Source organism: Anolis carolinensis, chromosome 5 (assembly GCF_035594765.1).
Source record: "Anolis carolinensis isolate JA03-04 chromosome 5, rAnoCar3.1.pri, whole genome shotgun sequence".
Taxonomy (NCBI): domain Eukaryota; kingdom Metazoa; phylum Chordata; class Lepidosauria; order Squamata; family Dactyloidae; genus Anolis; species Anolis carolinensis.
This window is the reverse complement of record NC_085845.1, coordinates 157,692,830-157,718,910: the sequence shown is the minus strand read 5'-3', so window position 1 is coordinate 157,718,910 and position 26,081 is coordinate 157,692,830. Positions and strand designations below refer to the sequence as shown.

The 26,081-nt window shown below is 38.0% G+C and overlaps 1 protein-coding gene across 14 annotated transcripts in view; it reads left to right on the top strand.

Annotated features, from left to right (window-relative positions):
* The window catches only part of ppp1r12a (protein phosphatase 1 regulatory subunit 12A), a 122,608-nt gene that overhangs the window by 24,157 nt on the left and 72,370 nt on the right, over positions 1-26,081 (top strand). For all 14 annotated transcript variants that reach the window (XM_062982664.1, XM_062982663.1, XM_062982667.1 and 11 more), the window contains exon 2: positions 10,883-11,013. In XM_062982664.1, coding sequence (XP_062838734.1) covers positions 10,883-11,013 — 131 coding nt within the window. The remainder of the gene's footprint in view (positions 1-10,882; positions 11,014-26,081) is intronic.

The window sequence follows — 26,081 nt, the reverse complement described above, 5'->3', positions numbered from 1 at the left end:
ACAGAGGCGTAGAACGCGCCCTGTAGTTTGCTCCTGTTAGAAGCCTGGCTGCCGAGCGCTGAACTAATTGCAATTTCCGGGCCGTCTTCAAAGGCAGCCCCACGTAGAGCGCATTGCAATAATCCAGTCTAGAGGTAACTAAGGCGTGGACCACTGTAGTCAGATCAGACTTCTCGAGGTATGGTCGCAGCTGGCGCACAAGTTTTAATTGTGCAAAGGCCCTCCCGGCCACAGCCGACACCTGGGCCTCAAGTGTCACCCCGAATCCAGGAGGACCCCCAAGCTGCGGACCTGCGCCTTCAGGGGGAGTGCAACCCCGTCAAGCACAGGTTGCCACCCAATACCCCGATCAGACATACGACTGACTTGGAGGACCTCTGTCTTGTCAGGATTAAGTCTCAGCTTGTTCACCCTCATCCAGGCCAACACAGCGGCCAGGCACTGGTCCAGAATCCGAGGGGCTTCCTTGGATTTAGGTGGAAAAGAGTAGTAAAGTTGGGTGTCATCCGCGTAGAGATGGCACCTCACTCCAAAACTCCGGATGACCTCTCTCAGCGGTTTCATGTAGATGTTAAAAAGCATGGGGGACAAAATAGAACCTTGCGGGACCCCACAGGTCAAAGGCCAGGGGTCCGAGCAGGTGTCCCCCAGCTTCACCATCTGGGAACGCCCCTCCAGGAAGGACTGGTGCCACTGGAGTGCAGTACCCCCAAGGCCCATCCCAGAGAGCCGTCCCAGAAGGATACCATGGTCGATGGTATCGAAAGCCGCTGAGATGTCCAAGAGAACCAGCAGGGTCACACTCCCCCTGTCCAGTTCCCTGTGGAGGTCATCCACCAAGGCGACCAAAGCCATCTCGGTACTGAACCCAGGCCTGAAGCCAGACTGTGATTGGTCCAGAAAATCCGCATCCTCCAAGAATCCCTGTAGCTGCGAGGCAACCACCCGCTCCAAGACCTTGCTCAAAAATGGGAGGTTAGAGATTGGTCTGTAATTGCCTAACTCTTACAATGTTTGGGTCATCCCTCAAATTTTAGGATTTTTTTTCTTTCTATAAATAAAATCTCCGTAAAATCATTCCCTCTCTCCCTGCTGGACCTGCCCTCTAACCTAAGGGATTAAGATACCAATGATTCTGAGACGTTTTACTCTCAATCTGCAGAGGAGACCTGAGGTTAAAGGCAGGAGCTTAAGGCACCACTCATTCTGAGACATCTCCTTCTCGATCTGTGAGGAGACCTGAGCTTAAACAATAAGCAGGCTGCAAGGCAGGCACTGAGGCAGGCAAGAGGCAACACTTGGCAGGCAGGCAGAAGAATAAACAGCAGCAAAGCAGACGGTTTTGTGCTGCTTTCACTTTCGTTTCACTGCTTCATCCGTGTGGAGAGAGGTCTGCCATACTGTGCAATCCAAATGAACGGTATGGTACAAAAGCACGAATGAAACAAATACCGGGCCCTACTCTATTATTTACTGTTTTGATTCTGGTGTTTTTTAAATACTGGTAACCAGATTTCTGTTCATTTTCATGGTTTTCTGTTGAATTTGTTCACATGCTTGTGGATTACAATGGCTTCTCTGTGTACTCTTTGCTGCTGTTCATTCGTCTGCCTACCTGCCTGCCTGACATGATGGTTGTCTGAGTGGTCCACCATTTCTGTGTTCTCAAATAATATTCTGTGTCCATGTTGGTTCATCAAGTGCCTTTGCTATAGCTGACTTATCTGGTTGAATTAGTCTGCAGTGCCATTTGTGTTGTTTGATTCGTATCTTGGTGCTGTGTTTGGTGGTCCCTATGTAGATTTGTCCATAGCTGTATAGTATATGGTAGACTCCTTGCAGTGGTTAGAGGATCGCTTTTATCCTTTCCTGAATGTAACATTAGTTGGATTTTCTTTGTGGGTCTTGTCCAATTTTTGTATAGTTGGTTTCAGAAAAAGTTACATTTATGTATTGTCTTTTTGGAAATTGTATGGAAACATGTATTGCTAGTGGAGAGTGCTTTCTTTTATGTGCTGACGTATTGGCTAAAAAAAGAGAACTAGACCATGAAATGTACCAGAACATGGTAGTTCTGTATCCAGTTGACACATATATCCAACTAAGGTGAGATAGTAACTAACAGAGTTTATTATTATCCATGCATTATCACTGATGGAACACAAATTCAAGTTTAACAGAGTCTCTTTAAGGGTAGAAATGTAAAAAAGGTTGATAGGCAGACTGAAGAAAAGATTTTATCGATTGAGGGAGATGGAAAGATGATTCTTCTTCTTCTTCTTCTTCGATCCCTCATAGTTCGAGGATGATGGTCTTCCAGTTGTGGGGTATGAGGGTGGGTTCTTATGTGGTTGAAGAGACCTATTCTTGATCTTCATGTTCTATCTCAGTGAGGACATCGGTTTCCAGGTGGAAGGTGGTCTCAGTCAGGGTTGGCTTGACGGGCCTTCCTCTTGGCACGTTTCTCCCTTAAGCCCTCCATTCATGCCTCTTCGAACTCTGCAGCACTGCTGGTCACAGCTGACCTCCAATTAGAGCGCTCAAGGGCCAGGGCTTCCCAGTTCTCAGTGTTTATGCCACAGTTTTTAAGGTTGGCTTTAAGCCCATCTTTAAATCTTTTCCTGCCCACCAACATTACGTTTCCCGTTCTTGAGTTCAGAGTAGAGCAACTGCTTTGGGAGACGGTGATTGGGCATTCGGACAACGTGGCCAGTCCAGCAGAGTTGATGGCGTAGGAGCATTGCTTTAGTTCTGGTGGCCTTTGTTTCTGCAAGCACGCTGACATTTGTCCGCCTGTCTTCCCAAGAGATTTGCAGGATTTTCCTGAGGCAACGCTGATGGAAACGCTCTAGGAGTTGAGTGTGACGTCTGTAGACCGTCCACGTTTCGCAGGCGTATAGCAGGGTTGGGAGGACAATGGCTTTATTAAACGAGCACCTTGGTATCTCTATGGATGCCCCGATCAGCATGCGAGTGCAGCATTTTTCTGAATGAAGCAGAGAGTATTTGATGATTGGTGGAAAAAATAGTCAGATCAGAAAATGTGATAGTTTTGAGTGATAGCAGTGTATTTTAAAGCTGTTTAAGGATATGGAAAAATGGGGAACACTCAATATATTCTTCTTTTTTTATAATTCTTTTGAAGATAACAAGGGTTCTTAGGTTTACCTTTGCAGCTTTGATTGATGCAACAAGCAGTGGTTGCTCCTGCATAAACAGATTGCCTCTTCCAGAAGGTCTTCCGGCTGGTGTGCCAGACTCTTAGAATTGTCTCTGTGTGATTTCTAATCATCTGTGCACATAGACCATGTTTAGAAGTCTAGCTCTGTTTTTACGAATTTGTGTTTGGAGTTTTGTAGAGAGGTATTCATTATCTTAATGTTCATCTGGGTTTGGAATATGTAGCTTAATTGACTTTAGTTCTGTTGGAATCATAGAACTGCACGACCCTCTTGCATCGTATGTCAGAAACGCTGTTTCATTTATAGGAATCTTAGGTACCAATGGGTTCTTATAGTTAACTTGCACATTCTGAATAAGTGCACCAAGCTTCATTCTTCCCTTTCCTTTCCTACATCCTTTCCTCTGGATGCAGGGCTTTTTTTCCTGAGCCCTTTCGGTACATCCTGTCAGGGCAAATATTAAGAGCTGTAATTACTTAAGAAGAGGAAAAGAATTGTTGTTAGTATCTTATTTCTATTATAATGCTGTATTGGATACGCAATTGACAGATTGTTCCATTGACACCATAGCATTTAGATGCTGTACTTGTTTCCCTTTGAGGTTATATTAATGACAGTTCTGTAGTCATTAATATATCATTTCTAATAGTGGCCATGTGTCTTTTGAATATGTCTCATTTGAGATATTACTTTAAGCTAAATGCTGGGGTAGGCAACTTGTGACTCTCACATAATTTTACCATTAGCATTGCAGCTTGGGACTAACTGAAGTTATAGTCAAAAGTTATTGAAAAGCTCTATTCCATTCTATAAAAAGTCTTAATGTATGTAGGGGTACTGAAACTGTGAAAACAGGTTGTATTGTAGATAGTGATTCTCTTTGAAGTCTTTGTTTTTAGTATTCTACATGTATTAGATCATCGCTGAGAGAAGTTCTTTACAGAGCCTTGAGAATTATGGTAACATAATCTGAGTGCACGGTCTTAGAATGAAGCTATTTCTTTTCATCTTACTATGCATGTGCACATGGAGAGATCAGTATCTGTGTACACATAGACCAATAAAATTTATAATACGAAGTCTAAGCAATGTGTAAAGTTGCATAGTGGAGTCAGTGTGCTATAGTGGTTTGAACATTGGACTACATATTCTGAGTACAGGGTTTGAATTCTGCTTGGCTGTGAAAACCCATTGGGTGACCTGGATCAAGTCATACTGTCTTAACCTCAGTAAACCTTGTAAGAGATTCACCTTAGGGCCAACATAAGTCAGAAATGACTTGAAGGCACACAACAACAAAATAGTTTTTGGAGAAAATTGAAGTTCTATATTCTGTCATGAAAACTAATATGAACATATGGTATTGATTACTAAACTGTTACAGTTATCCCCAATACAAAATGATTTGTGTTTTGGTTAGAATAGGATAGTCTCTTTTATTTTGTAATTAAATTATGTATGTATTCTGTTCAGGAGACATTTTTAAAAATGTTCCCCTGACTTCATTCTCTCTGAAATAATACTGAAATGTTGAGGCATAGTTCTGGTATATCACCAAATGAGAGTACAAAGTTGGAGATTTATTAGTAAGAAGATTCATCTGAGGTTGAATTTTAGGTTGGCAGTTTCTGTCAATAGAAAAAGGCCTAAATACTCTCTTCTGATCTTGGAAGCTAAGTAGTGTCAGCATTAGTTAGTACAGTAGAGTCTCACTCATCCAAGCCTCGCTTATCCAAGCCTCTGGATAATCCAAGCCATTTTTGTAGTCAATGTTTTCAATATATCATGATATTTTGGTGCTAAAGTTGTAAATACAGTAATTACAACATAACATTACTGTGTATTGAACTGCTTTTTCTGTCAAATTTGTTGTATAACATGATGTTTTGGTGCTTAATTTGTAAAATCATAACCTAATTTGATGTTTAATAGGCTTTTCCTTAATCCCTCATTATCCAAGATATTCGCTTATCCAAGCTTCTGCTGGCCCGTTTAGCTTGGATAAGTGAGACTCTACTGTACTTAGATGGGAGAATGCCAAGTGTTTTAGGTTGAATTTCAGAGTTTTCTTTGCCTAAGAAAATTATGAAATTATATGGAGTTGCCACAGGTTGACAGGCAACTTGAAGGCAAGAGATACACACAAGTTCAGTGCTGACAAATAATAATCAAGAATCAAGCTTGTGAATAAGCATATTTCCATCATCATCCAATTGAACAAATATGCTTTTTACTTTGTTAATAGATGTATTTCACCTCTATCTACATGGTCTTATGCTTTAGCTTTGTTTTATTCACATGAAGAGTGAATAATAGTTTCCTGTAATGTGAACAAGGTGAAGTGGTGCAAATAGATCCATTGAGCTGGTTTTGCATTGAAAGAATGCTTGGCAGAAAATTTTTGTGTACTGATACAACAAAATAATATCAGGTTTAAACGGCACGTTAATTTTAAACATTGGCTCCTTTGATACTATTAGCCTATAATTTACTTCCAGTTGCCACCATTTGTATCCAGTTTTTATGTCTTTATTAACATAACTTCAGAGAAGTTATAATCTATGCTTTGGCTTTCATGCTATGTATGAAGTTAAACTAGGTCTCTTCTGGGGGTACGCTAATGCAGCCCACAGAATACCATAGTGTGCCCATCCCTGCCTTTTATGGACAGTGTTCAGGGTGGGGGTGTCTTGTATTATTTTCCCTAAGTAGAAAGTAGTCACTTAGAACACTCATGGACATTCACATGTGTTCCCTACATCCCCAATTTTTTTTGTAATTGATTACAAAATTGAATGGCTAATTATACTTTTAGATACTTCCGGGGCAAGCTGTTTGGGCCATTTTTATTTCCTTCTGTTCCTTTGTAAACAGTCAATAGCTGAACATATATTCTGTCTCTCCCCCCTCCCCCCTCAATAAATCTTTTGACACTTTGTCCATTGTGGACTACATTACAAGCTAGGTGTGATACATATATTAAATACAATTACATGTGACGTTAAATATAACCTTACTTTTTGTTTACAAGTAGATTATCTTAATTTCCTGATTTAATGCAATAATATTGTCTTAATTATATCTGATGCATTTGTGCTCCTAGGCATTCAGTTAATAGGTTAAACCTACTTTCCCTTTGTTCTTTGAGCCTCTAAAACTGTTTGTTCTCTTCTTCTAGTATAATGGAGGCCCAGTTACCTTCATTCTGTTTGTCTTATTCCTTGACTATCTTTATCCAAAGTGATAGGCATTTGCTTTTTTGTATTTAGTGTTTTGCCTCATTCCACACAGACACTTCGCAAAAACTTGCAAATAGGAGTATTCATGTTATCTTCTGTCTCTTGTTTGGCAGTATGGGCATTAGATTTATTATTCTTGATTAAATCTTTATCAATATGGAAATGCAAAATAGACTGTACTAATTTTAGAGAATCGTAGAAAACCTAGTGTGAAAGTTCCTTTCTTCCTTGTAACATGCACCCACAATGATTATGAAAACATAAAAATATTCCCATTTTGAAGACATTTTTATTCTAGTGCCCTGCATAATTCCAAAATTAATTTATAACAGACCCTTTTACAAGATGAAGCTCTAATGTAATGTTTTATTTCAACAAACAAGTTGAATTTATTACATTATTTTCGTAAGAGAAAAAGATTGATTGGGATTTCTATAGTTTTTCTGGGAAATCAGGAAAATAAAGCACAGAATTGTAATAAGGAGAATTTGTCTGAGTAATTTTTAATAAGTGGACTTCAGGTCTCATTTTTTTTTTAATTTTTTTTATTGTTGTTTTGTCATCTTATCCCACTCCCACCCTCCCACCCTCCCCTCCTTGTACATACACTTTATACAACAAACTACAGAAGTTACATTTGAAATATCAATCTCAATCTTAATTTTTCCACTCCACATCTTAGTACATTCTCTAAATAGTTCTTAACTGGTTCCCACATCCCCTTGATTATTGCAATATTTTCAATTTTATCTATATTATTCCATTTGCAATTTGTGATTTCTACATTTAACATATCAATTATATACTTATACCAATTCGTCAGAGTCCATTTTGTTTTATCTTTCCAACCGCTCACTAAAACAATTTGTGCACATGCTATTAATTTGTCAATCATTTTTTCTTTTTGTATATTCTTCACTTCTGTTATCCTTGCATGTAGTACATTTCTATTAACTATTACTATTTGTAGAGACTTCAGGTCTCATGACACAAGAACTTCTTCTGGATCAGCTTAACTCCTATCTGATCCAGCCTTCTGTTTCCAATTTTGTCCAAATAGGTGCTTTTGGGAAACCCTCATGTACAGTATTGAGAAACCAGATAGTTAGCTGTCACAACTAATATCTCTTGATTAATTTGTTTTCCCTAACTATTAGGCAATCTTTTTGCGAAGAGAATAATAATAAATAATAATAATAATAATAATAATAATAATAATAATAATCAGGTAAATGTGCACTAGAAGACATGACAATTACTAATGCTGTTTTCGGAAGCTATCATTTGTTTTTGTATTTAAGAAGTACAGAACAGCTTAACTAGCTGGAGACAAAAGTTAAGGGAACAAGTCCCTGTTCTACTAATAGACACTCCAGGCTTCTTGTGAGGCACTAGCTTGCTTTTAGCATACATATAGTTAATGCATTTGAGCATTTTGCATGGGAATCCCAGAGCCTTTTATGGTCAACTTACTTTGTGCTGCAGTGAACTGAAGGCACCCATCCAAAAGGGAAAAAATTCCAAATGTTTTTAACTGTCTAATACCCTTTCCTTGGCCTCCTGCAGTAGCTCAGTAGCTAGCATACTAATATTTAAAATGCAGCTCTATACATAGCTAGGAAGGGAAATTCCTAGATAGCAGTTGACACTGAACATAAGAGCATAACACATCTTTAAGAGGTTATAAAATGGTATGATTATTAAGAATATATATTTTAAAAGTTGTTTTTACATTATTTTGTCTGTATTACTAACCTTATTGGTTTTGTGCCAAAGGAGCCACTGCCAGATAAAATAGTGTTTTTATGTACTTAGAGAATTGTTATTTAATGTTGTAAAAATACATTTTAGAACATCATTTTAATTTTTTATACATTGCTTTAAGAAAACCCCTTTCATAAGACCCTAACACAAACTTTGAAAGTTGGGTGTTCTTTTTAAAGGAAAATTAGGGTTCTCCTGGAGGTCAGGGAAGGGATTCGCCTGTTAAGACATTTCAGGTAGTTATAGTATCCATGAAAGCATGATGTTAAGAATATGTATAAACATGCACATAGCTTAAAAAAACCAAAAATCCCACAATACTTGAGCTACAGGGGTAAGAAGGAAGAAAATATAGTAAGATCTCAATATCTGCAGATCACATATCTATGGCATCATTTATCTGCTGTTCACAGCCTTGAACTTTGGGGTGGCCGGGGAAGCATGAAGAATTGCTACTACTAAGTCCCTGAGGAGCAGGACTCCTGTGTTCACCACTGCCTTTGACTACCTTCTCACCCAACAGCCTTGTTTTTCAGAAAGGGGGGGGGGGAGACGAAGAATTGCTCCTGCCAAATACCTTCCAAAAGCTGAGGCCATTTTGTGCACCAAAGAAAACATCAACCACTGCTAACTCCCTCCCAAGTCAGAAGTTGAGACCATAGTTGCAAGTGACATGCTTTGTTGCTCAGGTCAGAGTGTTGCAAATGATTAGGATCAGAAGGCCACAGTTCTGCACATAGAATGTTTTATTTTCCATAAAAGTAAGCATTCAGGCTTGAAAGGACAAAACAATGTGATCTGTCTGAGGCTGTAGGCCTTGAGTGAAGGGACTAGACTTCTATAGCCTAATGTTTTCTAGCTGTCACGACCCAGGCTGCAGAGCACCAATAACCATACACAGAGGCCAGAATCTAACTAATATCTTTATTGAAGGAATATATAAAGTTAATAAAAGCAAGTGTATGAAATAGTCCAGAAATAGACCTTTCAGGAAAGGTCAAAATTAGTCCAAAGAAACAATGTCCAATATGAAATATTAAGGTCCAAAGTTGTAATCCAATAACCGAAACACTCACTTTGCCAGGCAAAGTGAGGGGAGATGACAAGGTCTTTTAGTCCGTGAAACTTGAGCGAGGCTAGGAAGTAACTTGATTCTTGGGAAAACGAGGCTTGATTCAAGGCAACAAGGAAACAAGGAACAAGAACAAGATCCGTGGTAATTTCTTGGCAAAATCCGGGAAACAAGACGAGGCTGAGTCTTAGAAAGCAAGGCAGGATTCGTGGAGTAAACAAAGCTGGGAACGAAGGCTTGGCGACAGGAACGGAGGCTTGGAAGCGGAGTAGCTGTCCACACACGCTACTCCGGTTGCTGACGAATTGACTCCGCAAGATCCCTTTGTGGGTAAAACACCTAAATAGGGTCCCGTTTTCCTGCCCAAGAGCAGTTCTCTGGAGAACCAGAAACGAAAGCTATTTTCTGAGTCCAGATGCATGACTCCCTAAAGTTTCCCATGGGAAGCAGGCTTAATCAGCTGAATGCTTAGCAGCTATCCTAGCACTCCTGCGAGACGCCTGATCGACTCCTCTCTGTTGTTTACAAAAATCATGGCGAGAAAACGTAGGAGATTTAGGCTCAGGGCTTGTTTGACAGACTTCTGGAAGACAAATCTCTTGCAGGTGCAAGGTTTCCAAATCTGGCTGGGAAAGTTCCAATTCTGACTGAAACGGCGAAAAACCCAAGTTTTCCTCTTCATCTGGCACCACAGTGCCAGGAATGGGACTACATTGCCCATGGGTCATCACACTAGCTGTTGTGATAGTGTTGGAGGAATTCCAAAGCTTTCCTGCGTGAAATTTTTTCCTATGGATAAATAGATACATTTGCATTATATAATGCAAATCTAAATTATGAAAACCATCTGCTAGACACATGAAGAGTAGAAAAAAGTCTGCTTGAAGAAGTGGACATGAAGTTGGTTGAGTGCAGTTGATTTTCAGAGATGGCACAGTGATATTTTAAAGCAAGGACACTACATTTCTAAATCATGTGGAGAGAACATGAGTGAACCTAGTCTTTAAGCATACATTATTTAATTGAATGAACTTAAGATTTTGAATTGCACCTTTAAGGAAAGTGAAACAGAGCACAAATGTGTGCAATACCAGAGATACTAAATGTCTTTGTCATTTCTGGAAGCATGTTCTGATTAACCTAGAGCCCTTCTCCTTCTGATATTGTCTACTGGATCTGTTCAGTTCCTTACAGATTATCTAACAATAAAAAGTACTTAAGCTTATGTATGACAGATTCATCATGAAAGAATAATCATAGGAGATTCTAAATCCATAGCCATATATGTTTGGATATGTTATTCTTATTATCTTCTGTATATAACACAAAGCAGTGATGTTCTGTATTCTACTCTATCCTGTGAGCTGGTTCAGAAACGCATCAAACTACTGCATAAAAGAATATTATGAAGGGAGGGCCAAGTAACAAAATAGACCTGAAAATGGTAATTCTTATATAGATGCAGCACAAATAAAAGGGAATTATAGACTACTTAATGCATTATAAATACATGGGAACAAGGAGTGTTTATTTGGTAACATAATAATCCCTTTTGGTATATTATCATACAGTGACAACTAGCAAATTACCTGTAAAACTTTAACCATTCTTTCTTCTGTTTACAGGCTTGCATAGATGATAACATAGATATGGTGAAATTTCTGGTGGAAAATGGAGCCAGTATTAATCAACCTGATAATGAAGGCTGGATACCTCTACATGCAGCTTCTTCCTGTGGATATCTTGATATAGCAGAGTAAGGATTTCCTCCCTATATTTATGGTAACATTTATTAATGTTTGGTAGAAAATTAATGCTTCTATTTCTAACAGGGTGTTGTTTAACTCCGAGTTAATGTATTCCATTTTATGAATGAAGTAAATGTGGGGTTTGTGGAAAGAGTAGTGGGAATGCAGCTTTCCTTTCTAGATATTCAGGAAAATGTTGATCGAGGTGGTTCATATTTACAGTATTAATGTAAGAGAGTCTTCTATCATGGTGAACACCAGAATGGATTTTTGAACCTTAATTTGAGGCCTGTGCTTTATATTTCTTTGTGAGATAACAAGTATTTCTGTACTAGTCTCTTCGTAGATAAAATCAAATTTCAACTAGAATCAAGGAACAAGTGCTCAATGGGTCACGTTTTTCTTATTATTTAGAGACAGAAATTTCTGGTGAAATTTCCATTGTTTTCATGTGAGTTCTCTAAAATATTTTAAGTTTCCTGTATCTTTTGATCTTTTAAAGTTTCTTTCTGTATTAGATGCCCTAGTTCAGAATAACTGTTGGTTTGAGAGACCTTAATCTGTACGTTGACACCTTTTGCATTCCACACAGTATAGTGTTTGTCCTTAAAAGGAAGTGATACTAGGTGCATTAATTTTGACTCTGTAGTATATGTCACAGCATTATTAGAACCACTACTTCAACTGCCAGCTGCCATTTTAGCAGCTGGAAATTTCAATAATTTTTTGGAACCCACTTTTTTATAAGAACAAGTATAATTTATTATAAATAACTTTCAAATCTCTATTAATCTCCCTGTCACATAGATCAGTATTATTTTGACTACAGTCCTGCAGGTCTGAAGCTTCGGAAATTATCAAAGCCATAAACAAATAAGACATAGTGCCCATTATTGAAGAAAAGCATGTACAGTAGAGTCTCACTTATCCAACATAAATGGACCGGCAGAACGTTGGATAAGTGAATATGTTGGATAACAAGGAGAGATTAAGAAAAAGCCTATTAAACATCAAAATAGGTTATGATTTTACAAATTAAGCACCAAAACATCATGTTATGCAACAAATTTGACAGAAAAAGTAGTTAATTACACAGTAATGCTATGTAGTAATTACTGTATTTACAAATTTAGCACCAAAATATCACAGTACATTGAAAACATTGACTACAAAAATGCGTTGGATAATCCAGAACGTTGGATAAGTGGGACTCTACTGTATGTATATTGCTGTATAAGAATTGGGGTTCTTAATTCATGCATACTGCTTATGACATGTATTAACTAAAAGTTTGCCTTTTTTGTCAGTCAAGATGGTACAATACTTCAATAGCATATGTCACATTATTTTCATCTGTTGCTATAATTGTCTAAAAGTGTGTAATTAAGTCATTTATTTCAGCTGTCTTTTTTTTAACTAGGGAATGATTAAAATTGTTGCAGTTTTTAAAGACAATTTCCATTCATTTTATTATAGTTTTCCTTATTACTAAAGCAGTTCTTTATAGAGGCATCCCATATGCATATACTGGAAGATTTTTTTTGCAGTTTCTCCTAAAGTGTTTGTTCCTAATAACTTTGTGCAGTCAAATTGATACCCCTTTTAAGTTAAAATGTACAGTTGCAGTTGTGCAAGTCAGAAGCATCTCTCTGTGTCATTGTCTAAGTGTCTAAGAAGTTTCATTCAGAGTTCACCTTATAAAAAATATCTGGAGTTGAAATAAATGTAACTGAAGCCGCTCAGGAACTCTACTTGGATGCTGTTGCTCATACCTTATGTCATGTCACAAAGAGCTTAAATTTGTAAATCTTTTCGTGTATATAAGTTACTTTTTAAGTACTTTAAAATATTGGAGGTTTATTACATGATATATAAAAATTGACCCATCATGGTAGAAATATTTTTATTACCATACTTAGGCTATGGTTACTTAGGTTTTTTGGGAAAATACAATTTTTGAAAGACCAGAGGATGTATATGTTTCTTCAGGGCATCATTTGTTCTTGCAGTTGTGTAATGCAAAGATTATGAAGTTGTTGTGTAGCCTAGCTGTCTTCCAAAAGTCAGCATTAAAACCAGAAGTACAAATGATGACAACATACTGTTTTAAAAAATATACTTCATTCAGTTATGTCTTTCCTCTTAAATGGCATACATAGGATTTTGTTAATTGTTGACAAGAATTAACTTCATTGACAGCAAGATTGCTGTGTATATTCTTGTACATTTGTGAAGTAACTCCCATCTTTGGCCTCCCACATCCTTTCCCCAACTTTTATCACATTTTAGCATGACTAAGTAGTACTCTCTTTAGAGCGATGTCAAGCTCTGATGTTAGTAGCTCACAGTGAGTGTACAGCATAAGCACATGGCTTACAGTGGTGGCTGTAGTTGAGAGGAACAAAATTTAGTCTAGGCTCAAGGAATACCAAAAGTAGGTTTTAAATGCCGCCCTATGTGCTCCTTGTATGTATAGATTTACTTTCTCCTGTATCAGTAAATTATTTATGTTTATTCATGTGGGAAAGTGAAAAAACATTGCCCTTCAAACACTATTGCAGTAGATCAAAAGCATGGGCACATTGGCACTGGAGGTCTATCCATTATCAGCAGAAGCCCCGTGGTACTGGAGGTCTATCCATTATCAACAGAAGCCCTATAAGGAACCACTTCCTACCATCTTCTCTTGAAAACATTTTTAGATTTACAAAATTGGAGAAGTCATATTTCTAGTTTGCCTTTCTTTGGAATTAGATGGGAAACTAGGGAATAGGAATACCACAGTTTTATCTCTTCTTTCTAGATTCAGCATTTGGACTGTTAAGACTTGAAATTCTCATCAATTTTTGGTGACCTAACTCTGTAGTTAGTTAACATCAAGGTAACATTTGGGAAGTGGCTCCCCTCTATTCAGGAGTTAGTGTTCATAATGTACAAGGAGTAGCCAGTGCAACTTCATAATTCAATTAAGCAGTGATGCTGGACTTTCACTTGCCTGGTCAGCTTTTACTTTGATGTATATTTAGATGCATATTTTCCTAACTTAAATTGCAATGAGAACAAAAAATTTTTTTCTCATTAACCTAATTTTTATTAAGCACTAGATATTTCTTTTGGGATGGTTTATGAACCAGATTCAGATGCATCTTTACTCATTTATAATTAAAAAATATGCAAGTTATTTACTGGTATATAGTACAATGTAGGTTTGGCAAAGTGAAAAATAAAAGATACACAGGGTTCAATAGTAGAGGTAAAATGTATAACAGCAGGATGTTTCATATCAGTATCTAAAACCCGTACTGAATTTATTGATGGTTCTGGTCTTTCTGATCTGAATTTGAATAGGATGGGGAAAATGAAAATGGTTATAAGATAAAGTTTTGAATCTAGTTTACCAGTGTTGACATTTTCTGAGATACACTTTAGTATGAAACAGACAAGATTGACATTATCACTGTTTTTGTGGTTGAATATTCTGATCTTTCAGGGGTGAAGGAAGGTATTGTGTCTCCTAAAGGGCCTGCATCCTTTTGGTGAGCTGGTAAAGGCATCATATTACTTCTGGCTGATCTTTAGTTACATTTTCCCTAGCTTTTTGGAGTGTGGGGAATAAACCACTCTATTTTGGGCCAGTTTTTGGTGGATTGGGTGGTTTAAGGAAAGTTTGTGTGGGGTTGAGGGAAGTTCTGAGTAAATCCATTATGGTCTTATGTGGGCGGCAATATACCACTAGGACAGTGGTTCTTAACCTGGGGTCCCCAGACATTTTTGGCCTACAACTTCCAGAAATCTCAGCCAGTTTACCAGCTGTTAGGTTTTCTGGAAGTTGAAGGCCAAAAACATCTGGGGACCCCAGGCTGAGAACCACTGTGCTAGGAAGATATTTATTACTCTATATTTTCACTTTTTCTCATTTCTTTTAATGCTCTGCACAGCAAGTAATCACAGCCAGCTGACTAAGTAGGCACCAGAGATGGCAGAGGGGAAGACTCCACCTCTCCTCTGGCATTCTGCTTTGCTTTAGTGTCCATGCGCTGGGGAGGAAAAAATCTTACAATGCATTTCCAACATTTTGTCTTTGAATAACAGATTGCATTATAAGTAGATTACATATTAAATATCAAAAATGTTGAGATGATTTGATGTCCATCCTTTGAGAGGACAAGGCAACCAGGTATGCAGAAGATTGGAAAACGACTAGCCTCTTTAATGAGCATATGACAGTGTGATGTTATAATTAGCACAGTAGGCAACATTAAAAATGAACACAAAACCCTTTATGCCAGACTGTTATCAATGTTCTGTTAATAACACAATCCATTTTGATTTTAGTTGTTCTTATATTTTAGTAGTTATATTCAAATTTTGTTTATACCATTGTTAGGGTTGAATTAGTTATTTTGATGACACAAGAAATGTAAAGCACCTTGAGCTGTAAAGACCAGGCTTTGGGGAATCTAAAATGCAGAAGTTTATGTCAGGATTCTGTACAGATTTTTTCCTTCTCTTGAGCAGATATCCTCACCCTATAAGGAGGAGTTCAACTTTTCTGGTGCTGACATACAAATGTCCTCTGCCACCAATTGACTCCTATTTTCTAGGTGTGACTGCAACCATTGGAAGCACTTCCCCTACAAAATTGACAACCAAGGTTGGACTGAACCTAACTTGGTAAGTGTGCCACACTAGGAGTAGAAAGGGCCAAATAAAGGTACAAACCTTAGCTTTTAAGTTCAGGTTAGAAACCTGTCACACTGCAGTCTAGAGAAACAATGCATTATCAGATAGTTTGTTGGGTGCTCTACAAACCAGGCAGACCTGTGTTTTCTGAGCTGTGTGCCTGAGGTACTTTGAGTGTAATAATTTCCTGTAAGAGGAAAATGGGTTGTTCCATGCTCACTATTAAGGCAGCGAAACAAGGCCACCTATAGCTGGGAGGTTTTGGCATTAATCCTGGGCAACTTGTAGGTATGCATACAAATATGGATTAAAAAATAAAACAAAGATCCATCCATGTACTTCATGCTGCAGTGTAGTTCTTGTAGCATTGGAACAGAACCATGCAGACAGGTTTCTAATTTGCTAGTGTGTCTTTGGATAAAACAAAACTGATTGCTATTTTGTACCCCTGTCCTTAATATTCATTTCTCAGGATCTTTGAAATTTGGATATGTTTCCTTCATAACTCAAAGTGCCTTCATTGTATTGAAGTAGGATGAACCCAGAGCTTAATGGTATACTATTTTGGGTATGTCCATTTGCATAGTTAAATTTTTCAGTGTAATGTTTCTGGCAAGGAAATTCCTGACTTGTGAGTTCAGTTCTAGAGAGAATGCTTGTGCAGAGGATACTGATAGTTTGAGGTTGGTGGATGAAGTTTCATGGGTGATAAAATGTATATTTTTATTTTTCAACTCAAACCTATTTCCACTGTTTTAAAGTGCTGAAATGTGTAAAATTCTCTCATATACACCCCTCCTTTGATATTGGCTATTTGCAGTGCTTCTGTGGTTTCCTTCACATATATGCATTTGAAAAGATTCTTAATTTAAAGCATATTTGCTAAGGGGGATGCATTCCGAAATACAAAAAAAAAATTCATCCTTGTACAAATATCTTGGGGGAAGAGCTATCTCTTTCAGTAATAATGAAAGCTGCTCATATTTTTAGTATACACTCAGATATGGGAAATTGTTAAGTTGAATCTTATTTTCAGAAGAAATGTTTTATAGAATTACCTAACTACATAATGCAGTGGGAAACTTCAGATTTATGATTAAATTAATTTGAAGTGTTACTAAGTTTAGATATTACCTCCCAAGTAAATCTACATGTATGTAACATCTCAAATGCTTTTTAGGAGATTAAGAATACAACATATAGTCAACTAAAAGATTATGTTTTTCTTTTAGAACGTGTGCTGTCTTTCAGCTGAAGTAGTGCAAAAGAAGTTTTTTATGTAAACTTCATGTAAATCATCAGAGCAGAAGCACATTTTACTTGTTGCTTCAATTTATTGATTTTTCACTCTTAATTTAGAACCATTTATTTAAGATTCTGTTATGTGAAAACAAAGGAAATTTTTTATCCTGCTATCATTAAAAATGATAAATTTTCTAAATCATCTGATGTTTTGAGTTGACTTGGAGGAGACAGAGAATAGTTTTGTTATGAGGTGTGTGTGTGTGTGTGTGTGTATGTATGTGTGTGTGTATATATATATATATATACACACACGCACACGCACACACACACACTATATAATTTAGTATATATCCAGTACTACAGGTCTTGCCTTGTGTTTTTATTTTTTCAGTCTGTTAAACAGCTCATGCTGATTAAATTTCCAATAAGATTTTTATAGTTGAAGGCTCTTTATTTCCTATGCCATCATGCTTTTTATTGGAATTATAAGTGAGCTGACTGACCCAGACCATCTTAGCTGTAAGCCACTTCAGGGATATAAGCCTGTCTAACCCAGTGTTGTCCACTGTGATTTGATGGTAAGGTCCTCTCCAGAACTTCAGGTATGATTCTTTCCTGCCCATAGTTGGGTAGCCTTAGTATTTTCTTGGGGTTTACCAACCATGTACTAACCAGGCCTAAATGCTTATCTTATGAAATCAAATCAGATTTGGTATGTTCATGTGATATGGTCATTTGTGTTAGGAAAAAAACAAAAACAAGGAATGGTTGAAACAGCAGTAGACTTACTGAGCTTTAAGCAAATCTTTGTTTATGACTGAATGCATCCCTTAGATATTGCAGGTGGGAATCTTTGGCAAAGGATTAGATGCAGGGTCTAATCAGTACTTGAGGTTGTCCAGAGATGTGGAATGTACTTCCACAGGTTTATTTTGTAGCATGGTATTGCTTAAGTGTCCCTATGTTCTGAAGGCTTCTCAGAAATGTTTGCGAATCTGTCTGCCTGATCTATGTCACTGGGGTCCATCTATTTTCTTGTTGAAATTGCTAATCTGCATCCATCCATGCTTTTAAGTTTGTAAAGACCATACTTTGATTGGTTTTCTTTAAAATGCTAAGATTATGAGAACTAATGGCATGTGAGTGTTGCAGAATAAAGCCTTCAGGTATGAGTGAGATGGAAGCAACAGCTCTGGCTGTCTTTTATGTAAGGTGAAGTAGCCTAGAGGCTATAATGACATCAGATACTTTCTTCCTAAAAGCCATAAAATAATGCATGTTTTCTGCCTCCCTACTACCTTAACATTGTTCAGCTTGTGTGTGATAACTGTAATAAACCTAGAATTTTTTTGATTCTAATGGTTTTCTGTATTGATGGATCCAAATGTTCAAAGCATGATGATTAGCAAAGGCCTTTAATTCTAATTAATATTTCACTTTGGGACTTTATTTCCTCTGTTCATTTTCATGTTCATCTTAGTTACATCTTTTCTCTGGGCTAGATCAGCAGTTTTCCCTTCTGTGTTTGTAATTAAAATAATTATCGTTATTGTTACCTTGATGAAGTCTGGTTCCTGTTTCCAGTAGTCACTTGTCTCCCAGGTATTTGATTATTTGATTGTAGATTTTTCTTTCCCCAGTTCTAAAGTTGCTGCCAAATTTCAGATGGCTATAAAATCACTTGAAGAGGATATTCTCCAGTGCTCTCGTCACCAGAAGATAGCATTGTCATTCCTTCTTGGTTCTGACATATCATGCATACTTGAAGTTGGAACTGGATTATGACATATCTATCATAGATATTTTAAATATGATTAATAAATCGTAGTCTTTCTGTCCCAGCATTCCAGCAAAAACCCCTTACTATTTCTGAATGTCGTAAAAACATTAAATTTTGTTGACTCAAGTTAACAAGATGAACAGATTAAAACAAGTTTCCCATTTGGAAATCTGAAGAACAGCATCCAGATTACTGTATGACGCGAATCTAAATTTGGAGAGGTAATTTAGCCAAAAAAGGTGAAAATTAGATTTGAATAAATAGAGTATAAAAGACAGAATTGTGTGATATTATTTGTTTTCTGAGTATTTAGATGCCATTTAAGGATCATATTGGTGCGAGTGCAGATTTACCAATATATATACTGTATAATGTATACCAGTGCACATTGCTTTGTTGCACAGTTGGAAATGTCTTTTAGGACATATCTTCCAGAGTCGTTGTCGTCTCAGTCGTTCAGTCGTTTTCGACTCTTCGTGACCTCATGGACCAGTCCACGCCAGAGCTCCCTGTCGGCCATCACCGTCCCCAGTTCCTTCAAGGTCAAGCCAGTCACTTCAAGGATACCATCTCGCCCTTGGTCGGCCTCTCTTCCTTTTTCCTTCCATTTTTCCCAGCATCATGCTCTTCTCCAAGCTTTCCTGTCTTCTCATGATGTGGCCAAAATACTTCAACTTTGCCTCTAATATCCTTCCCTCCAGTGAACAGTCAGGCATTATTTCCTGGAGGATGGACTGGTTGGATCTTCTTGCGGTCCAAGGCACTCTCAGGATTTTCCTCCAGCACCAGAGTTCAAAAGCGTCTATCTTCCTTCGCTCAGCCTTCCTTATGGTCCAGCTCTCGCATCCATAGGTTACTATGGGGAATACCATGGCTTTGACTATGTGGACCTTCGTTGCCAGTGTGATGTCTCTGCTTTTCAGTATTTTATCGAGGTTGGCCATTGCTCTCCTCCCAAGAAGTAAACGTCTTCTGATTTCCTGGCTGCAGTCTGCTTCTGCGGTGATCTTCGCACCTAGAAATATAAAGTCTGTCACTGCCTCCACGTTTTCTCCCTCTATTTGCCAGTTGCCAATCGGTCTGGTTGCCATGATTTTGGTTTTCTTGACGTTTAACTGCAGCCCGGCTTTTGCACTTTCTTCTTTCACCTTGGTGATAAGGCTCCTCAGCTCTTCCTCACTTTCAGCCATCAGAGTGGTATCATCTGCATACCTAAGGTTGTTAATGTTTCTTCCAGAAATTTTAACTCCAGCCTTGGATTCGTCAAGCCCTGCATGTCGCATGATGTGTTCTGCGTACAAGTTGAATAAGTAGGGCGATAGTATACAGCCCTGCCGCACTCCTTTCCCAATCTTGAACCAGTCTGTTGTTCCGTGGTCTGTTCTGACTGTGGCTACTTGGTCTTTATACAGATTTCTCAGGAGACAGACAAGGTGACTTGGGATCCCCATACCACCAAGGACTTGCCACAGTTTGTTATGGTCCACACAGTCGAAGGCTTTAGAGTAGTCAATAAAGCAGAAGTAGATGTTTTTCTGAAACTCCCTGGCTTCCTCCATTATCCAGCGGATATTGGCAATTTGGTCTCTGGTTCCTCTGCCTTTTCTGAACCCACCTTTTCTGAACCCATCTTCCAGAGTAATGCTTATTTATTAATCCGGCTTGTGTGTAACATTAATGTAATTAACATATTAATATAATTCTATCTTACTATGAAAGTGTAAGATATGAATGAGCAATTTTACTAGCGAGGACAGATAAAGATGAAGTCAGTGAACCTATTTTCTTTAGAACCGCACTGTAGTTAGAATCATAGAATCGTAGAGTTGGAAGAGACCTTGCGGGCCATCCAGTCCAACCCCCTGCAAGAAGCAGGAAAATCTCATTCAAAGCACCCCCGACACGTAGCCATCCAGCCTCTGCTTAAAAGCCTCCAAAGAAGGAACCTCCACCACAGTCCGGGGCAGAGAGTTCCACTGCCGAACAGCTCTCACAGTCATGAAGTTCTTCCTGATGTTCAGGTGCAATCTCCTTTCCTGTAGTTTGAAGCCATTGTTCCGCGTCCTAGTCTCCAGGGCAGCAGAAGACAAGCTTACTCCCTCCTCCCTATGACTTCCCCTCACATATTTGTATATGGCTGTCATGTCTCCTCTCAGCCTTCTCTTCTGCAGCACAGTATATGATTTTTGCTTACCTCATAGCCTATGTTTTGCAATTTCTTTACCATTAATTGCAACTATGTTTATATTTAGCACAAATAGCGTAATTCTTTCTCTGTTCTGTGTGTCTTTCTGAATCTCACAGATAATCCTAATTCCTGCACAGTCTCCCATGGAAAATTGTATAGATTGTTTAGTGGCAACACTGCCCCCTCTCCACAGGATATCCTTGAGCATATCAGCCTCGCCCCTGCTTGCTTCTCTTCTTTTCTATTTGCTATGCAAGCATCAGTGTCTTTGGAGTTGTTTTTCAAATCTATTCAGTTACTGAATGGATACCTTTGATTTTCTTCAGATTTTGGCATCTTTGTTATTCTTTGGTAGCATAATTCCTTGTTTTGAGAAGGTATTGTACAGAGCAGAGGCCTGAATCCTATAGGATCACCGTTTCTCTTAAGATGCATGCAGAATCATCTGAAACATCTTATTTTTGTGTTCCATTTGGGAAACAGCCTTATGGAATAAGTTTGAGCTTATTTTTACTAAAAACAGATTACTCCCTGTGCCCTTTGAGAATTAGCTAAAAAAAATCATTTGACCCCCTTAGATGGACCATATGATCATAGCTGAAGTCAAGCTTGAAATTCTTGCATTAAAAATGATAACATTGTTTTTTTTTCAAACTATTTTTTCCAGTTTGTCTCAAATTAAACTCTCAAACATGGTAGATAAACCGATAGTAATTGAACAAGATTGTTTGTGCTTCTATTCGTACTACATAATGCACAAAATAAAAGGATATGGATATTATTCATTCTTCTAGAACTAGAAATTTTGGGGTTTGCTTTTATATTATGTAAGGAGAATGCTATGTTCCAGGGCTAGGGTTTAATTCTTGAGTCCATGCATGCAGATAGATGTAATACTTAAAATTCATAAGGTTATTCATTTCAAATGCAATGCATATATTTTCAAATTATGTAGACTTAGTTTTGGGTAGGCAGATGTCTGTGAAAACTTAAGTTATTCATTCTTTAGTATGAAATAACATTTAGGATGCATACAAAAGTATTGAAGATCCTTGTGTTGTATCCTTCCCAATCAGTACTTTGTTAATGCGTCTGTTCGTCCATTTATTTATTTATTTACAGTGTTTATATTCCCCCCTCTCACCCCGAAGGGGACTCAGGGCGGATCACATTACACATATAAGGCAAACATTCAATGCCTTAACATAGAGCAAAGACAGAAACAAATTCAGGCTCCGAGCTAGCCTCAAACTCATGACCGCTTGGTCAGAGTGATTTGTTGCAGCTGGCTGCAGCTGGCTGCTCACCAGTCTGCACCACAGCCATCTGCCATACTGTCATCCAGTTCGTTTGTCATGACAGGCAAATGCTACAAGTATGCTGATGCATCTGAAGTGGCTAACAGCCTACAGGCCCTTGATTTACTTTTGAGCAGTTCACCTGGCTTATTGCAGGAGGAGGCAGCCCCAATTTTGTGGTCTCTGCCCTGACATCAGATTAAATAATAAGTTTTAACATGATGTTAAACAAACTAGACATGTATATAGCACCCACCTCCCTTTTCAGCAGTGTTGTAGGAGAAAGTGATGTGCATCCCTCCTATAAAGATCTAGATCAGAAAGGAATCAGTTGCAGTCCTAAGCTTTTTTGAGAAGTTTTAGCAGAAAAAAGATTGTGTGCTTCAGTGAAAGGCTGCAGTATTTTCTCATGTGGGTTTTTTTAATAAAAAGTTTCCTGTATTTGAAAGAGTGTGTGAGCTTGTTTTTCCTCATCTGCAGAAGTGAGGGTTGAAGTGGCGTTGCAACTCATCATGTGTGTGAAAGACTGATCTTAGCTGTTCTGGGACTTCTTGTGAGGCTGGCTGCAAGGAGAACCCAGTCAACACCATGTCTTCACCTCCTACATCCTTTCACTTGTAATTGGCTATTCCTAGGGAGACAGGTGTTGGGGGTCTACAAAATGGTTCCAGTTCCTTGGTGGAAAGAGTGACCACCCTAAAGATTTCTCTGGACCCGATAAGGAAACAAATTGGAAATACATATTTCAGCCTCATAAGGGACTGCAGGTGGAAAACTTAGTATCTCAGCAAAAATGGAATCTGATAAGAATGGGAACTGAAGGAAAAAAGGCGGGGAAGGGAACCTGTGAGAAAGTTCTCAAAATGTATGTGTGCCCAGCAGAAATGTGTTGTGTGTTTTCCTCTTTGTTGTCTGTTTATGACTATTGGGGGCGGGGGCAGAGGAAGATGTTCTCTTCTGGATCAGGAGAAAATCCTCAATGCTTCTTAGTAGAGAGGGAAGAAGAAAGGCTACTATGTTAACTTTCTGAAATAGATTCCTGTCTACAGACTGCTCCATGTGAACTTCAGGGCTCCACAGAGGAGACACCCTTTCTTTGACTCCCAGCCAGGATCCCAAAAACTACTTGGTTATTATGAGATAGGTTCTTTTGATTGTCATTAACTTTCATGTCTAATTGCCATTAATAGCTTTACCTTCCATGAATTTGCCTAGTGACTATTTCATGCCTCCCTTCAAGCCAGTCAAGCTTGCAGCTATCATGGTTTGTCACAGAATAACCTTGTAGTTTCACCATACACTATATGAAGAGTTGTTTTTTTTCTGCTCTGTGCATTATGTCATTCATCTTTATAAAATGATCCCACTTTCTTAAAGAGATAGAGAGAAGAGATGTCTCATGTTCACACTACATATTATTTTATAACCTCTATCATATCTCCTTTTTTCTAAAGTACCATAAATAACCCAAACCCTTATTATTTCGTGGTTTTCTTATTTCAGTTCTATCATTATTTTTGTTGTTCCTTTCTCCTCCTTTTCCATCTTAGCAATATTCCTTTTGGGTACAAAGACTTCCAATGGAATCATAGTAAAGTTGAAATATAGAAGGTAAGCAAATAAAAATGAAAAGAAAGGGAAAAAAGATAACGGACTCATCCCCAGACTCCTCAGTTCCACCCAGTTTGTGAAACCAGAAAGAATTGGTTTAGTTGTAACAATATCAGTAAATGTTAGTATATGTAAATACAGTAGAGTCTCACTTATCCAAGACTTGCTTATCCAAGGTCCTGGATTATCCAAGGCATTTTTGTAGTCAATGTTTTCAATATATCATGATAGTTTGGTGCTAAATTCGTAAATTCAGTAATTACAACATAACATTACTGCGTATTGAACTACTTTAAATTTGTTGTATAACATGATGTTTTGGTGCTTAATTTGTAAAATCATAACCTAATTTGATGTTCAATAGGCTTTTCCTTAATCCCTCCTTATTATCCAAGATATTAGCTTATGCAAGGTTCTGCTGGCCTGTTTAGCTTGGGTAAGTGAGACTCTACTGTACTAAGAAAGTGTATACTGTATTTCTTTGATTTTAAGACAAACTTTCCTCCATATAAACATTTTAAAAAATGGAGCGTATATTAGAATTGTGTGCTTTTATTCATATATATATATATATATATATATATATATATATATATATATAGAGAGAGAGAGAGAGAGAGAGAGAGAGAGAGAGAGAGAGAGAGAGAGCCTTTTTTGTTGGTGTTAAATTTAGTGTGCATCTTATCAATTGAAATTTTGAATACAGTAGAAGAAATACAGTATTATTGTTTAGTCTTCTATATCTATAATTTAGCATTGCTTCAAATTTCGGTTCCAGGGAACATAGTTGAAAGTTATTATGCCACCTCTCTTTTTAGAAATCTGGCTTATCACCATCTATAGTGTAAGACGGTCCATGGCAGGGGAGCACTGGCTTCTGTTACTACAGAATCCAGCCACAAACCATTTTTTAGATTGCTGTTCTGTAACATTCTGGTTCCTACAAAAATTGGAGAAAGAATACAGGTAAGTGGCTTTGCAGATCTTTTCTCTGGTGCATAGTAGTAGTTGAAGCACAACCATGAAATAAAGAGGCCTGATACATACATCTGGTTAATTAATGGGTCATTTATTAAGTTCACTTGCAGTCTAATGTGAATTCCGTCTGATTATTGGGGAGGAGTAACCAAAGTGGGTATACTGTTGAGAACAAGATGCAACTACAATAAGCATCTCCTCACCACCCAAGGCGAATCACTAAATCCTAAGTGCATACCCTACTTATCTGGGTTGCACTCTGGCACTATTGTGCTGGTAGGCCATTATTGGGGCTTCTGGCCATACAACTTCAGATAGGAAGACAACCACCCACCCAAGCCCAAAGATCAAGCCCCCTTTTCAGTCTTCCCAGAACATGCAATCTTGAAGGATCTTTTCAGGGACTGTCCCTTCACCCTAATTGGGTGCCAAGGTAAACACCAAACTGTTTTCCCCCCTTCAATTTTGACCACAAAAATCACTCTGGTGTCCTCCTAGTATCTTCCCCACAGAAAGCGAAATGGCACCTAGACCACATTGTAGGTCCTCTAGAAAAATGTCATTTCCTGTATCAGATAATTTAACTACAATAGGCCTGTAAACACTAATGTTAGTGGGAAGTATTTCTGGATGTGGTATGTAATTCCCAGATAACTTCATGGCTCGATTGACCTTTTTTCATGCTTTTATCAATCACATGGTATCAATTACCTGCCTAGGTAAAATAGCTACTCAAACCAAAGTGACTATTGGCCAATGAGCTTGGATATCAAGGATACCTGTAGCTTGTAAACTCAATGTTTTATCTTTAAGTAGCCCCAAATCATTTCCCCACTCCAAATGGGTAACCAGGATATCAGGAACAGCAACCTTACGGCTAGAAAAAGGAGGACCCATAATCCATTCCAATAAAGACCTCCTGATTTAAGCTTTTTTTATTTTTACTACACATTTTCCCCTTACTGACCAAACCTAAGCAAATATTAGTCCTTACATTTTCACACTCTAATTATATATTGTTCTTCTGGAAATATACATTCCTATTTCATAGGATTGTTGTGAAAAGGGTGGGTGGGAATAATGTATAATGCCTCCCCCAAGAAAGATGTAATTAATTCTATGTTGTGCTTTTCTTTCATTTTGGAAACGCACAGAGGAATAATTAGAGAATTATAGATAAAACTTTATTAGAACTTGGATTGGGAATCTTGTAAAATAAACAGGCAATCTTCCATCTTGAAACATAGCACAGCCTTTTAAATTTTGTAGCATACCTCAATTTTTAGTGTACAG